The sequence below is a fragment of the Thunnus maccoyii genome, chromosome 18 (genome assembly GCF_910596095.1).
Source record: "Thunnus maccoyii chromosome 18, fThuMac1.1, whole genome shotgun sequence".
In the NCBI taxonomy this organism is placed as follows: Eukaryota; Metazoa; Chordata; class Actinopteri; order Scombriformes; family Scombridae; genus Thunnus; species Thunnus maccoyii.
This window is the reverse complement of record NC_056550.1, coordinates 17,739,178-17,754,683: the sequence shown is the minus strand read 5'-3', so window position 1 is coordinate 17,754,683 and position 15,506 is coordinate 17,739,178. Positions and strand designations below refer to the sequence as shown.

The 15,506-nt window shown below is 41.3% G+C and overlaps 1 protein-coding gene across 5 annotated transcripts in view; it reads left to right on the top strand.

Moving 5' to 3' along the window:
* Nucleotides 1-15,506, top strand: part of LOC121885014 (potassium channel subfamily T member 2) — a 40,504-nt gene that overhangs the window by 13,255 nt on the left and 11,743 nt on the right. For 3 of the 5 annotated variants that reach the window (XM_042394181.1, XM_042394180.1, XM_042394179.1), the window contains exons 2-14: nucleotides 592-671; nucleotides 1,471-1,573; nucleotides 1,877-1,939; nucleotides 2,810-2,858; nucleotides 3,769-3,828; nucleotides 4,559-4,633; nucleotides 4,904-4,987; nucleotides 5,448-5,542; nucleotides 6,236-6,416; nucleotides 8,896-9,060; nucleotides 11,806-11,942; nucleotides 12,510-12,573; nucleotides 13,662-13,770. In XM_042394181.1, coding sequence (XP_042250115.1) covers nucleotides 1,485-1,573; nucleotides 1,877-1,939; nucleotides 2,810-2,858; nucleotides 3,769-3,828; nucleotides 4,559-4,633; nucleotides 4,904-4,987; nucleotides 5,448-5,542; nucleotides 6,236-6,416; nucleotides 8,896-9,060; nucleotides 11,806-11,942; nucleotides 12,510-12,573; nucleotides 13,662-13,770 — 1,171 coding nt within the window. In that variant the 5' untranslated portion in view covers nucleotides 592-671; nucleotides 1,471-1,484. Of the gene's footprint in view, nucleotides 1-591; nucleotides 672-1,470; nucleotides 1,574-1,876; nucleotides 1,948-2,809; nucleotides 2,859-3,768; nucleotides 3,829-4,558; nucleotides 4,634-4,903; nucleotides 4,988-5,447; nucleotides 5,543-6,235; nucleotides 6,417-8,895; nucleotides 9,061-11,805; nucleotides 11,943-12,509; nucleotides 12,574-13,661; nucleotides 13,771-15,506 lie in introns of those variants that run through there. The other 2 variants (XM_042394182.1, XM_042394183.1) reach the window with 2 other exon arrangements.

Below are 15,506 nucleotides of genomic sequence, written 5' to 3'. Positions count from 1 at the left end.
AGCGTCCATGTCAGATGGGCGTGTGAACGGTCTAATAATCCTAATAACCTGGTTGCAGGTGTGTGTTTTAGCCCACGTGTGTACAGTGTGTGTGTCCCTCTAACAGGAGGGTGCCAGAATGGAAAGGGAGAAAGAGCAGTAATTATGGCCTCCCATGTTCAGCAGAAACATCAGAGGGAAGTAATTTGTTGCTCTATATTTAATCAGTGGAGATAACGAGACTGACTGCAGCTGTCTGGGCCTATGGGCAGGCGGACAAGCAGGAACACCATTTCCTCCAAAACCCATTAGTCTTTAATGCAGCAAGCCACAGTGTCTTATTTCCATACTCTTCATTGTTCAAATAATCATTATCACCCTTTCTATCTCCAATTTGGCCAATTGAACACTTTTTCTTCCTCACCTTTATGCTATTCCCTTCAATTTCCCAGCCCTCCACTGGTTTCCTCTTTTGACTTGACTCCATAAATGAAATATTTTATCTTTTTACTCATCTGCAGCGTCTCCTGTGTACCTTTCTCCTTTTTTCTTCTGCACCCTCCTTATCTCTCTCTCTCTCTCTCTCTCTGTGTTTCTGCCCATCTCTCTCAGGGTGCAGGTAGAATTCTATGTGAATGAGAACACTTTCAAGGAGCGCCTCAAGCTGTTCTTCATCAAAAACCAAAGATCCAGTGAGTTGACCATGTTTGGGATCTCTATCCATTAATAGTTGGGTGAATTTTCTGTCTGCTTTCTTTTTTGTTTTGGTTTTTTTTTCCATGAGTTCCTCTTATTTTTTGATAGATGTGATTTATTTTAACGTGTGAAGTGATGTCATTCTTGCTCTGCATTTCATCATCAGTTGTTCAGCTTCTTTTTCATCCTCATTCTTTACATTTATAGAAAGCTCTTTCCTTTGTGTTTACTTCTTCTCATATGCATTGAGTAATTAAAAAATAGACCCTTAACTTGAAGTAGAAACTGGTGTATATATCAGCTTTATGTCATCATATTCAATTTGTTTAATATTTAAATTAATTAAATGATGGGCTCCTTTTTAACAAAGGGTTAATGATTAAATAACTGAGCTGTAAGGATTAACCTTCAGGAGTATAAATATAAATGTAATTTTCTGCTTTGTTAGTCAACTGTGGCTGCCCTTCCTTAATTGAAATGACGTGATAAATTGTGTTTTGAGTGATAGGTGAACTTTTTGGTAATGACAGCAAATTGCTTATGAGCTGCTATTGCTTCCCCAGAGCTACTCTGTTTTTTTGGGTTGTTTTTTTTTTTTGTCGTGTCTTCTAGCATATTTATTCATGACATAAGTGCACAGAGCATTATACTACTTCAAAGAATCCAGAGCTTTATTTAGTGTCACTTTTTTTAAATAATGCATGAACACAATTAAAAACATTTTTCATCCTTTTTTAAAATAAATGTAGCTGCTGATATTTATTTTTAATGACTGTCCTCTTTTCTGCATTGCAGGTCTGCGGGTGCGAATGTTTAACTTTGCACTCAAAGTGCTGAGCTGCCTCCTCTACATTGTCAGAGTCCTACTGGACAATCCGCAAGACAAAAGGCAGGACTGGTGAGAGAAACAGTGATAAGAGGAGCTTAATGAGGTGAAACAAAGTCTCTGTGAGTGTGGAGGCCTGATAGCAGGAGAAAGTGCACTAGGTCAATAGATGAGATAACAGTGTGTGTACAGAGTATCCCTTAAAAGGATTGGATGTGAGATTATGCAGGAAAACAGAAAGTGAGTGAAGATGCAATCAGGAAAATAAACTGATACTTGGACTGAGCAGAATGTCTACAGGTTGGTTTGGTGAGAGGAGCTGGACAAGAAGTTCCTTTGATTGACATTTTTTGTGGGTTTTTTTCCCCCCTGCAGCACAAGTGGAGTGAACTGCACCAAACAAAATACATCATCCCGTCCCTGGAGTGAGTTTGACTGGTAAGCATGTGAGTCTCTAATTAGGAGTGATGACTTCAGCCTGCAGACCAGGAACATGAAACCGCACACCCTGGAGGACTAGCATCTCCAACACCAGCCCACTGGTCAGAAACGTTGTATAACGCAATCAATGCGACTTCACGTAACTGATACAATTCACAATGCTGATATCGAGCATTACGGATCCACATTCATTTATCACAATCCAACTGTATGGATTACCTGTCAACATAATATGTATGTAGTGCCTGTGCAGCCTAATCAACAGCGATCTAGTGGAGATAAAGCACGTAATATACAACAGCAGAGAGAGAGAAAACCAGGAAGTGCACATGGACCTGAGGCTATGCCATGTCTCCTGCTCTGGGACGTATTGATCTAATTGGTGGCTGGTGACACTGGCTAAGCTCTGGCTCCAAATGAATAAGGAGCCTGACAGCGTGAGCTCAGGAAAGGGATGGGCCACCTCCTGCTCCAGGCTGTAGACTCGTAGGAGCAAATCATAGCACAGGCAGGCAAGCAGCCATGATAAGCCCCAGGGTGTCTTTGCCGAGAGAAAAAAAGGGCCTTTCTCACACAATAAGGCTGTAAATTTCCATTTGACTGTGTGAATATTACTTTTCTCCTACAATATAAGCGCATTGGCAGCTGTGCACTCCACTGTTGTTCAGTTGTAAACAGCATAATTAACTTTAATGTTATGACATGAGTTGTGTTTACGATCCTTGTTGGGAGTCATTTTATTTTGCAGAAGAATAATTTTAATATCTCGTCCATTTTAGCAGCCTCTTTCTCATTTTTGTCTTTTTTTTTTTTTGACCACATCTCTTTCCTCTGTTGTCTATTCTTTCCTTTTCTTTCGCTCTGTAGGAAACTGATCATCTGGGTGGATAGACCTCTACCGCTGTGGGCACTGCAGGTCAGCACACTCTTGTGTAAACACGGCCCTAGTCTGTTTACACATATATCTGCATACACCTCATAATTTCTGCGTTCCCTTTGGTTTATTGGTTATTCATTTAAGTCATCATCATTTCAGGACTTGAATAAATTAAATTAGCTCACTGTACATGACACGTATTAACACTTAAAGTGTGATTACACACACATACAGTACATATATGTACACAAGCAGACACAGCAGACAGTCTCTTGCTTCACTTAAACCTGTTCCCTCTGAAGCTCAATCATCAGCACGCCTACTGAATCCACCCACGCTCTCCTCTTCCATCTCTGCGACTCCTAATTTCTCTCTGCTCTGGTCTCTCTCCGACTATCTCTGTTTCTGCCCTTCCTCTCAGTCTGTATCTCTCAATTTCTCTCTTACACCCAATTCAATTCAAAGGAGCTTTATTGGCATGAAAGTTTCAAGAACAATGCTGCCAAAGCATCAAAGTACAATTTGTCCAAATATTTTTGTCAGTACACAATAACAGTAATATGAACATTAACACAAATATAAGATTAATATATATTATTTATATATATATATATATATATATACACAGTGTATCTATCCTATGTAAGTATTTGTGTGTGTGTGTGTGTGTGTGTGTGTGTGTGTTTAGGGAAGGATGAGGGGGTACAGCAGCCATATCGCTAATTACATTTCAACAGATCATATCACACTGTGCGTGCGTGCGTGCGTGCATACTCCTAGGAGCATTTTTCATTTTGAGAGGTCTTTAAGGTCTTTGAAATCTGATATTACAGAGCTGAACTGGTTAAAGTAAATGTTCCTTGTTTCATTGAATGTTTTACATTATAGGAGGAAGTGCATCTCTGTCCAACCTCATCTGTCGAAGTGACCGCAAATTCTCTTTTTTCAGGTGCTTGTGGCTTTCATCAGCTTTTCAGAAACTATGTTGCTTGTGTATCTCAGCTACAAGGTGAGTTACTAAGAGCCCCCAACAGCCAGTCTGAAGCCCCTTGTGATGTCTGTGGCTATGATGTCTACATATGTGCCATGTGTGACATGCTTGAGGGCGGTGTTTGCTCACCTTTGCACTTCTTTGTATGTTCTCTTTACTAAACTGAAGTTATCCTTTCTCCCCTGATGCTGCTCCTTTGCTGCTGCATTTGGAAAGCACCTCAGCGGGCCTTGAGGCTTCCACAGTACCCTCCTGTTATTGACACATCAGAAAGACTTTAGGGGAGGCCCCCGTGTTGCTGCAAAGGGGTGCAGATCCATCAACGGGTGGCCCTGCCTTTGATGTACTTGACACTATAAGCCTATGAAGGGCTCAATCTGCAGATTACTCTGGAGGCTAGAGGCCTTAGCATTTAAAGCTGACTGATTCCTGTGGACATACTCTGTGCCTGTCCACCTACACTAGTCAGATTCAGGTCAGCCATATGCAGGCGGCAGACACATAAAAACCGTCATGGTTAACACCTTAACTGAACGGCAGAGCTTAGTGGAAACTGAGTAATGCCGCTTGTCTCTCAAAGGGCACAAGGGAGTTGTATAACCCTTATACATCCTGATCTATTCCATGGTGCAAAAGCCAGTCAATTTGTCCCTTCCACTCTCTGCAATTGGGCCTGTTATGTGGTAATCCCCGGAGGTCGCCATGACAATGGAATTTCCTGACCCCTGCGTGTGGTTTGTGTTTCCAGGGCAACGTTTGGGAGCAAGTGTTACGTGTCCCCTTCATTCTGGAGATGATCAGCGCCGTTCCCTTCATGATCACTGTGAGTGGAAGGATATGCGTTACTGAGCACTGACAGTACTGGGACTCTGTCAGGCTGCAGTTTGTTTTGGCCGTGATGTGCGTCCCATCCCCCCCACCCCAACCCCCTCCTTCTGGAGCGCACATCACATGTTTGATACCCGCTACTAATACAGAGAGGCACATGCTCACACAGTCTCTTCCCTTGCACAAGATTCTGTGACTGTATTGAAAAAAGATATATTCTGGGAGAGAGAGAGCCAAGCATACTGAAGCTTTCTCTTTTTGACAGGTGATTCTGCCCTCGTTCAGAAATCTCTTCATCCCTGTGTTTCTCAACTGCTGGCTGGCCAAGCACGCTTTGGAGAACATGATAGTGAGTGAAGCACCTCCCTGTCCAATTTTTGCATCACTTTCATCTGAACATCTTTTTTATGTTATTCTGTTGGCATGCAATTGCCCCTCTTTGTCTCTGCCGTTTCAGCTCACCAGTTTTATCTTAAACGCTTTGCCACAAAGGTAAATCAGTAATAGAACATTTAAACTTGCAGCTTAGGTTTGGATGAAACCTTTTCACTTTCCCTGCTTCCAGTGGTCTTACCTAATTAAGCTTCTCTCACAACACCCCTACCTGCACCTGTCTCCCTCTCTGCTCCATATATTCACTCCATAACACTTTACATCTCCTTTTTCAGTGCATTTTTATATTTCATATATTGTTTTTATTGTCTTTTTATCTATCCATCAACCACATTTTATCCAAATTTTATACTTTAACAATGCAGCAACAGCGTTGTTTTCATATAACTTGTACCTCTCACTCTGTCTCTCTGCAGAATGATCTCCATAGGGCGATTCAGCGGACACACTCAGCCATGTTTAACCAGGTGGTGATACTCATCAGCACACTGGTCTGTCTCATGTTTACATGGTGGGTACCCACTCTGCTGAAACTAAACTGAGAGGGGGGCAACAAGGGAAGGGAAGCGGGAAAAGAGATGTATGAGATGGAGGTTTGGCAGGAAGTGAAGGGTTTCACAGCTGTTGATAGGGTGAGGAAAGGAGCAGAAAGAGGTGAGATGGACAAGAGACACAAAGCAATATTGTGAGACATGCAGAAAAAAAAACTGAATTAAAATGATGCTCTTTTGGCTAAGATAGAGAAAGACAGCGAGCGGAAAGGTAATTGGTAACTGTGAAAGTGAGATAATGCTCTGAAATGACAACTGGCAATTGCTTCAGTGCAACAGAGGATGTGTCAACCCGCTGCATATCTGGTGTGAAAGCCTCAGCTAATCAAGAAGATCCTACACACAGCATGAATTAAGCTCTCTGACCATTTCGGTGTTGACATTTTGCCTGTTGACTGAATCTATCCCTTAAAGATCACGATAATTCGCACAGCTTGCACTCACACACTTCCAAACACAAATATACAATGTTCCACAAAGGCGCTTGAGCATGCATCCACCCCCATCTCCACACAAAGTCGCACAGTCCCTGACAGGTGTGAAAGACAGCTCTCCACATATAATAGCCCCCACAGGCATCTATACTTCACCTGGCATGTCGCAGTGATGCTCACTTCCTTTTCATACTTTCTCTATCTTTGCCACCATGCCAGCATCTGTGGTATCCAACACCTCGAACGAGCGGGCAACAACCTCACCTTGTTTGATTCGCTTTACTTCTGCGTGGTCACCTTCTCCACGGTGGGCTTTGGAGATGTCACCCCCCAGATCTGGCCCTCACAGCTCCTGGTGGTCATCATGATCTTTGTGGCACTCATCGTGCTTCCCATCCAGGTGAGAAACAATGGTGATAACCTTTGATTGTGTGGCACATTTTGAAATACAAGTAGATAACAAAGAGGATGTAAATATGAACGAATGCAATGTAGTGTAACAAACACAATCACCACATAACAGAAAGCTTTGAAAGTGATTTTTTTTAAAGTAATCCAAAAGCCCTTGAAGGTAAAAACCCCATTTCACTTGTCTTATGTTTTATTTTCAGTTTAACTTTGGGAGCAGCCAACAGGGCTCAGCCAGGCTGTAGATAGAAAATTCTCAGTAGCACTATAGGTGCAGAAGTGATCAATAAAATCTTAAGATTACACCTAAAACGAGGTTTGCAACCCATAAAGACAATTCGTTTTCCTTGGTAAGCTCATTACAGTAAAGTTCTCTCCGTTAAGACTTATAATAATTCTTATATATCCCCCCTCACTCAATAATGTGATGACTCATTGCATCCTACGTAGATTTACAACACTATTTTTACTCAGAGAACAGTGAGAGTGTCTTCCTTACTCGCTCAATTCCCCAAATCCCTCTTCTGTCATTTAGCTGTTCCACAAAGGGACCTCATGACAGAGAACTAGAGGAAGCATGTACACACACACAACACTATTTGTACAGGTAATGATAAAAACACTGTGACAAATATATCAGCAGCACTGTATCCCAATGGTTGTTCCTATTTGTGTATTCGTGAGGTAGCTGCGGTACCTGTGTGTCTCCCAAAAGATGTGAAAGTGCTAATAGGAGGAATTTCCTCTGTGTGTGTACTATACCTGCAGAGGGGGGCCTCTCTGGGCAGGAAATCACACACATAATCCTCATGAAGACTCACAAATGATTTGGTTTACTGACATTCTTGTTTTGTTGTAAATTGGATTTTTTTTTTTTTTTTTTTGGTTATACAGGTTAGACACGTACTGTACAGTAGGTGTAAGACTGCATCCTATGCTGATCAACTGGCTATTGAACACATTCTCACTGTTATATTTTTCGTCATGGCATGACTGGTTTGTAGGAAATATCGTCACAAAAACAACAGATGTGAGAATAAAGATACTTTTGCTGAACTTGCATGAGCCGACTCATAAAGAAATGGCGATCCACGCATCATCAGCATGGATGCAATGTCATCCTCCCTACTCCCTCTCCCCATCTTTCATCCATAAATACCCCTTGACATTTAGAAAGTGCCCACCCTTAGCCCTAACCCCCCACCCTGTGTGTCTGTCTATCTGACTCTGAGTCCTGCCATGACCTGAGCCCTGCCATGACCACGGTCTCCAGGCTGCACAGGGGAGCCACAGAGCACATCAGGATTCAGCTACTGTCTTTTTTGTATTGCTACCTCTATTGGTTTTCCTGCACCTGTTCACGACACAGTACCTTTTATGTAATTTATAATATAATTTTTTTACATTTATAAATCAGTTTCACTAGTTTGGAGACTGAAATAGATGCTCCCACAATCAAGAACTGGCTATACACAAATGATGGCTGAATAAACCACTTTTGTCATATGGATGCATGTGGCCCAATGATGTTTTCCATCTTTAAAGAGCTGACATTATCTCAGCACAAAATCAATCAGATTTATCTGTGGCAAAATGATTACTTACCCAGAGTAAAACAGCGCACAAATGAACTGTGTTTATTGAATAATGTTGACATGGCTGAGGTGCATGTTCAGAAACATTATCAGCCCTTCATCGCGACTGTTGCTTGTCTAGAGCTGAGGAACTCCATTACATCTGGCAGAGGGGTTCAATACATCAACTCATCACCGGTTTAGTATCGACTTCACATCCATTAAATCAAGAAGAATCTCGGAAACAAATTCAACAGAAATGAGCGAAATTTGTGTGTTATGACCGACAAAAGTCTCAATGCCACTTTGTATTAAAAGGATAGTTTGGATTTTTGTGGAGTTGTTCTTCCTGCTTACACAGGGTGAGACAAAGTTGAGACAAAGTGATGGTTCTTGCTGAACCAGCCAAAACCCCTAAAGGAAAACAGAAATAGACAAAATGAAGATAAATTTGTGCCTTCAGTGTTAATGAGGTGACAGGTGTACAAAGGGCAGCAAATACAACAAAATTTGTGCTAAAAAATCAGTAAACAAATATAAATTGTCCTTTGAATTCTGTGACTCTTTGTTGCATCCCTTCATCTATAAAATGACGACACTTCCCACCATCCATCAATTCATGTGGTCCTCTCAAACACATTAAAAAATCAGTGCAATTTGCTCAGGCCTACTGTTATTTCCATTAATGTCTACTATCATGTTCCATTACGCTACCGTCCTGAACCAAATTTCCATTTATTTTAATTCCCCGATAACACTTTCCCTAATCAAATGGAAACACTATACAGTACAAGGCATTCATTTTCTTTTCTTATACCACTTAGCTCCTCCCTGTAGTTCAGCTAACTCAATCCAGTTTCCATCTGTTGAATGTGATTGATGTCGTCCTGAATGCAGTTTGAGCAGCTGGCCTTTCTGTGGATGGAGCGTCAGAAGTCCGGGGGGAACTACAGCCGCTACAGGGCGCAGACGGAGAAACACGTGGTGCTGTGTGTCAGCTGTCTTAAGATCGACCTCCTCATGGACTTCCTCAACGAGTTCTTCGCTCACCCCCGACTGCAGGTCTCTCCAAATGGTTTTAAGTAGGACAAGAGACTGGTCTTGTGTTTGTGTGTGCTTGTTGTCTGTAATCCTCCCCAGGAGCCTGAGCAGCTGAGGTTAATGCAGAGGATTAATTCAGCAATAGCATGGATCAAACTGCTGTCTCATTCACGTGGGAGCAGATGTGTATGTTTGCTTGAGGGCCCATCCATGTGTGCATGTCTCATTGTTCATTAATACTATGTGTGGAAATCATTTTGATTGGGTCTCACTAGTTCAAGGGGATAGTGTCTAAGGTGAGGGTGTAGGGCCTCGGGGAGAGTTAGGTTTAGGTAATATTTAAAGTTAAGCAACCCAATGATGAAACCTTTTAGATAAGTGGTGAAACATCTTCAATGCTACACTAGGAGTCTAGTTCCCTTTGATGTACCATTTCCCTTTTAATATTTTGTTCATTTAGATTCTCTCTACTCAATTATGTATAGCCCAGATCTTGTAAAGAAGTCATATGGACAAAAAATACTCAGCAGGTGATTGCATGAACCATCCGTTGATGGTTCATCCGTCATCTATCACCATCTTATCTTACGAGGCAGCTGGACTCGCGAGATCACCAGATCACACAAGAATCCTGATAGGATGCTGCTGGTTGGTCCGAACCACCGGTGGTTTGGACACAAGCACATCACTTGAAACCTGACAAGATGGATTCCCGCGTGATCTTATGATGTTGTGATCTCGCGAATCCAGCTGCCTCACAAGGTAATCGGTCCCTGCCATCATGATGAAACTACATTTTGCTGGGACTGGAACCTGTATTTATAATAATTATAATAATAATAATAATAATCCTAAATTAAGTGCACTTTCTTGATTTGTCTGTCTTCATCACTGGATGGAGTTTGCTCAGTGGTATGGATCTTTGGTCACATGATAGCAGGAAGAAGAAACCCTGTCTCTATCCACGGGTTTAGGGGTTACAAACTTTTTTCTTCTCAACATTATCTTTATTGGTTTTAGAACATAACAACCCCTGAGCTGAATAATGCAACAATGTACAAAGATATAATCACATAAATGTCAGATCAGCCTGCTCCTCCCTCCCTCCCTCCCTCCCTCCCACCACCACCCACCTCTTTCCCCCCATGGCCCACCTCCCATTACCCACACACACCCATCCCATCCACCCACCCCTTCAGGTTCAGCCACTAATTTCTTCAGAATATGTACATATTCAAAGATAAGGGAATAAATAAAAAGAGTGCAGACTATTTAAAAAAAAAACATAAAGCAGTATAGTTGCAGAGAGGGAATAGATAACAGCCTTTGTGTAGCCTAGTTGATGGAGTGGAATAAAAAGAAAAACATGTCTGACTGACACATGGTAACTGGATCCAATACTTATTGAATATAAAAAGAGTTCCATGTTAAGGAAATGTTAGTAAACCACTCCAAATCTTTTTAAACTCTCCAAGACTGTCCCTTCTGGTTATACATTATCTTTTCATTTGGTAGACATGATGCTAATTCATTAGTCCATCTAGCAGACGTAGGTGGATGATCATCTTTCCATTGCATGGCTATACATTTGTTGGCTGTGATTAGGGCAATTCTAATAAATTTGAGTTTATTTTTATTGACTTTTAATCACAGATGTGTCGCTCAGTAGGGTTATTCTTGGTTCTGTGGGGGTGGTTATTCCTGTGATGTCATTAAGCACATTGATTATAGAGGTATAATATGAATTTAGACATGGGCAGGCCCAGAACATACAGTATGTATCAGTGTTCCTGTTCCAGCTCACATCTTGGGCAGAACTGGGAATATTGAGGTTTTATTCTGTGCAGCCTGTCAGGGGTGTATGAGATTATAGTATGTAATTTTATGTCTGGTGTTAAAAGAGAAATATTGACTATCAATATACAGCGTTTACCATTCCACTCCTTCAAAATTACACTCAAGGTCTTCTTCCTATTTGCGTTTCACTCCCACCATTTCCCACCCTATGATTTGAGAAATTCTAGTGTAGGAATAAGATAAAAACCCTCTTACTCCCTGTGTGTAACGTACAGGTTTGTCTAGAGGCAACTCTTCTAATGATTATAGAGAGGAGAGCTCTTCAAAAGTCTGAAGGATTTTTGATACCTTTTGTAAACCATATTTTTTTGATCTCATCTCTAAGGGCTTTAGGTAAAGAGGGACTTGTATGAAAGAGGGATTTGTCATATATTAACCAAACACAACTTGTTTTCTTCCAAGCTTGTTACCAAATCTTATATGTATGGACAGTGAATGGGTTTGTTGATGTAATTGGGAGAGAATTTAAAGAGTTTATATATGGTACTGATTCAAATTTCAACTTATTTAGGTGATGCTGTTCAGGGGTTACAAACTTCCTTTTATCATGAATGAACTTTTATGCTCAGTTAAGTAGTATTTTTAGTCAAGCTGTCATGTGAAAGTGAAAAATCTTTTGTATTCAAGTTTCAAATGCAAAGAAAGACCTCATTTCTTTAAAAAAAAAAAAAAAAGAAGAAGAAGAATTAAAATAATATCAAACAAATGTCAATATTCTCCACTAACCCTGTCTGCATATCAAGTGACCCTATATAAGGTCCCAACCCCAAGCTTAAGAACCCTAGATTTCAAAATGTTGCTGTAGGAGACTTCTTGCTGATTTCTTGTTTGTGGTTAAGCCCACTTCAGCCATAATACATAATGTGTGTGTTTGTGTGTGTGTGTGTGTGTGTGTGTGTGTGTGTGTAGGACTACTATGTGGTGATCTTGTGCCCAGCAGAGATGGATGTCCAGGTTAGGAGAGTCCTTCATGTTCCTTTGTGGGCCCAGAGAGTCATCTACCTACAGGGGTCTGCCCTCAAAGACCAAGACCTGATGAGGGCCAAGTGAGTGGCTGTGACCAACAGTAACAACAACATTTTTTTAAAAAAAAAGATTTTTATAGATGTATTATTCTATTTTATTGATCTGTGTGTCTATCTCTACATGTCCAGTAGAACCACTTAATGAGCCCAGAACAGACTTGAGTTCAGACACTTTGAAATGAGAGGCCTCACATGTAGAAGCTGGAGTTCATAATTAATACCTAAGGCACCTAAGGGCTGGAAATACTAGCTGTAATTACAGTTTGAGTCTTATTGCTTATTGTTTACGCCCTGGCTTCTAATAATATAACCATAGCACCTTAGGCTGGCTTTGTCACAATGAAAGAAAAGGAACGAAAGCCTGTTTGTTTGTCTCCTTGCCTCCTACTATCTCATCCATAAATGGCGTGGGCTTGAAAGACACATTGGTTCGTTTGTTGTTCTATTGTCCTGCTTTTTTTTTCTCTTTTGTCCTCTCCCTCAATAACATGACAACACCCTCCTTCCTGTGTCTTTTCTCTTTATCGCTTCCCCTGGTTCTCCCTCTCTCTCACTCCCATGGTCACATGTTCTACTAACTGCCTGCAGGATGGACGATGCTGAGGCCTGCTTTATCCTCAGTAACCGGTTTGAAGTGGACCGCATTGCCGCCGTACGTTCCTCGCTGCTTCCCTGTATCCCAATGACTCCTCATATTACAAAACATCCATATTAAGCCTTCTTGCCCGATAATAAGTCTTTAATTTTTGTTTTTCTAAAAATAAATGCATGAAAAAGTATTGTAATTGGTATATCTAAAAGGGCTGAGTCAAGAGCGAGTCAACAAGTCCAGTTGCTCTTGACTCAGCCCTTTTGGATGTGGAGTGACCTGCTTTTTTTCAGAGCGTCGCTTCATAAAAATGTTTAAAAGCAGCTTTGGAAAAGTGGATTTAGCACCTTCTCTGGCTCAGTTTTTGTGCTTGTTGTTTTATGGTTGGTCATTTTTATGTTTTTCCTCAATAAAGGAAAGCCTCTGTTTCCTGACAATAAAGGAAACAGAGGCTTGACACAAAAAAATAAACCATACACAAGCACATGTGAAAAACAAAGGAAATCACTGAACTTTATAGGTGAGGAGTAGCAGTGCCATGATAGTGAGTTGATATTTACTGACAGCACATGACTTCTTTGACTTGTCATATCAGTAAACCAGAACTAAATTGAACTCATGTCAGTCGAAAATGATGAGAACTGAATTAAATGTATAAAATTATTTGTATCATGTAGTTTTATGTGAGACATCAAACCAACTTTATATGATAAAATATGGAACTGATTTCATGGAAAATGCCTTCACTCCACCAAATCACCTGCATTGCAGGTGCGGTAGAGTAGTGAGCTAACCAAGTTTGACCCAGAAAACTGAGATTTTTAGACTAGAAATAAGCCAGCTTTTTTATGTTTGACTATCTGGGGCCCAGTTTTACTCACTTCACTCTCCAAGGCCTCCCTTGTGTTTTTGTGCAGCCTTGAACACTTTTCTGCTGTCAGATTCACATTACTGGGAGTCTGAGATGTTGTGGGGACTATTCAATTGCTCTGTGCAGTCAGTGGTTTATGAGGATTATTAGAGAAAAACTCCAATCTGATGCTGCTAATAATAGGTTTCTACCTCTCTTTCTCTCCTTGTCGTACTTTCCCTCTCTCCTTTGTTTTTACTCCATCAATTTCACTCCCTATCTCCGTGTCCAATTTTCTCAGGATCATCAGACCATCCTCCGAGCCTGGGCGGTAAAAGACTTTGCTCCAAATTGCCCCCTGTATGTCCAGATTCTCAAGCCAGAGAACAAGTTCCACGTCAAATTTGCAGGTGGGCAGGGTGTGTGAAATCAAACTGACTGCCCGTCACTTGAGATGTCAGATAAAGCTGAATGTGTGTCTTGTTTGGATGCAACAACTGTTATTTGATCACATCAGGGTGCAGGAAATAATAGGATGACAGCTACTGAAAAATATATCTTCCTGGCCCAATTTGGAGGTGATTTTACAACAGTTTGTGACTGGAGTTGTGCAGTCATCAGTCATAATATATACAGCGTTGTAAGAGATGGGTACTTTGGTGAGCATTTTATTGTGCTGTTGCAAGGTTTCCATTGTGTTGATATGGTAACTGACATGGGATGACATTGGAACTGAACTGTCCTGCCTGCGCTATATTTCCAATGTATGTCATCAGCTGTCGTGTTCATTTTCTACCTCAGCTTGTCAGCCTAATTTGTTAGATTTTTCTATCAGCATGCCTGTGCAGCAGCAGAGCTCTCCATCCCTCCAGCTCTTAAAACAGTGCTGGACAGATTGTCTCAGCTTGGCTGTAAGTCTGCTGAGGGTTTCTGTGAGTTTTTACATTGCCTTTTAAAGAGTGTCTCTTCTCCTGCTCAACAGGAGATGGCAGTCAATCATCTGCGAGTGAGGGAGAGCAAAAGACGAGGAAGCAAACTCTCTCTCTCTCTCTCTCTCTCTCTCTCTCTCTCTCATCCTGTCCTCTCTCTCACACATCTCTCTGCCTACAGCCCTGGAGAACGTCAAACTCATTTCTAGCTTTCCGCCCTCATCCCAGCTGTCTCTATCAATGATTAACGTTTTACTTTTCTACGCTGGCGAAGAAAATCCCCTTCTTTTGAAGAGTTCAGCTGTTGCGTTAACCTGGCAGACGAGCTTTCCCCACAGGCAATCCTCCTTTGGCCCTGCGGTGCTGTTTAAACAACTCACTCCCACAGCCAGACTGACGCCTTTGTTATTAATGGGACAGGGATACAAAGATAAATTGTACTCATCCACAGTCACACCCTTTCTGAAGTATATGATTATCAGTTAGCTTTGTGGGGGGGTGAAATTCCTGCTCTTGTGCTGGGATATAGACAACTGTAACAATTATGTAAATTGCTTTATGTCATCTTACATTGACATCGTGTGTTTAGATATTCTTCTCATTCATTTTGAAATATTAATTTGGCATTGGATATTGTTTTTTGAAGTATCCTGTAGCCATGCCCTTGTTCGAACAACAGCACTGCTGCCAATAATGTAATGACATAATCAGCTGAGTTCAATGTCCCTCTAATCCTGAAGTCATCAGGATTCATCAGTAGACTCGGGGAGCAAATTAGCACGCAGTCACATGAGCATTACTGTAAGTGCAGATGCCATGTTTTGACACCACTTGGAATCTACTCACTAAGTGCTAGTGTGGGAGGCATTAATGAGCAAGAGATACAAGCTTTAATTTGATCCACAGGAATAGCTTAATAACAGCTCAGTGTTCATCAGAAGACATCTGTCATTATGATGCTGCAGCAGGGCAGGAAACCCTGAAGTGTCTTAGTAACCAAACTGAAATGGGTACAGAGTGTCAATTGATTATCTCCCAAGTTTATGTTTTGATCGACAATAGCCAGTCACCCTCCTGAGCAGCTCACTCATATATAAAATAACAGCTTACTGATTTAATTAGCTCAACTGGTGGACCTGTGGGCAGGATGTAATTGCACTGTTGCCTTGGGTGCAAATAACCCCATCTGCACACACACAGGATTGCACCTTTAAAAC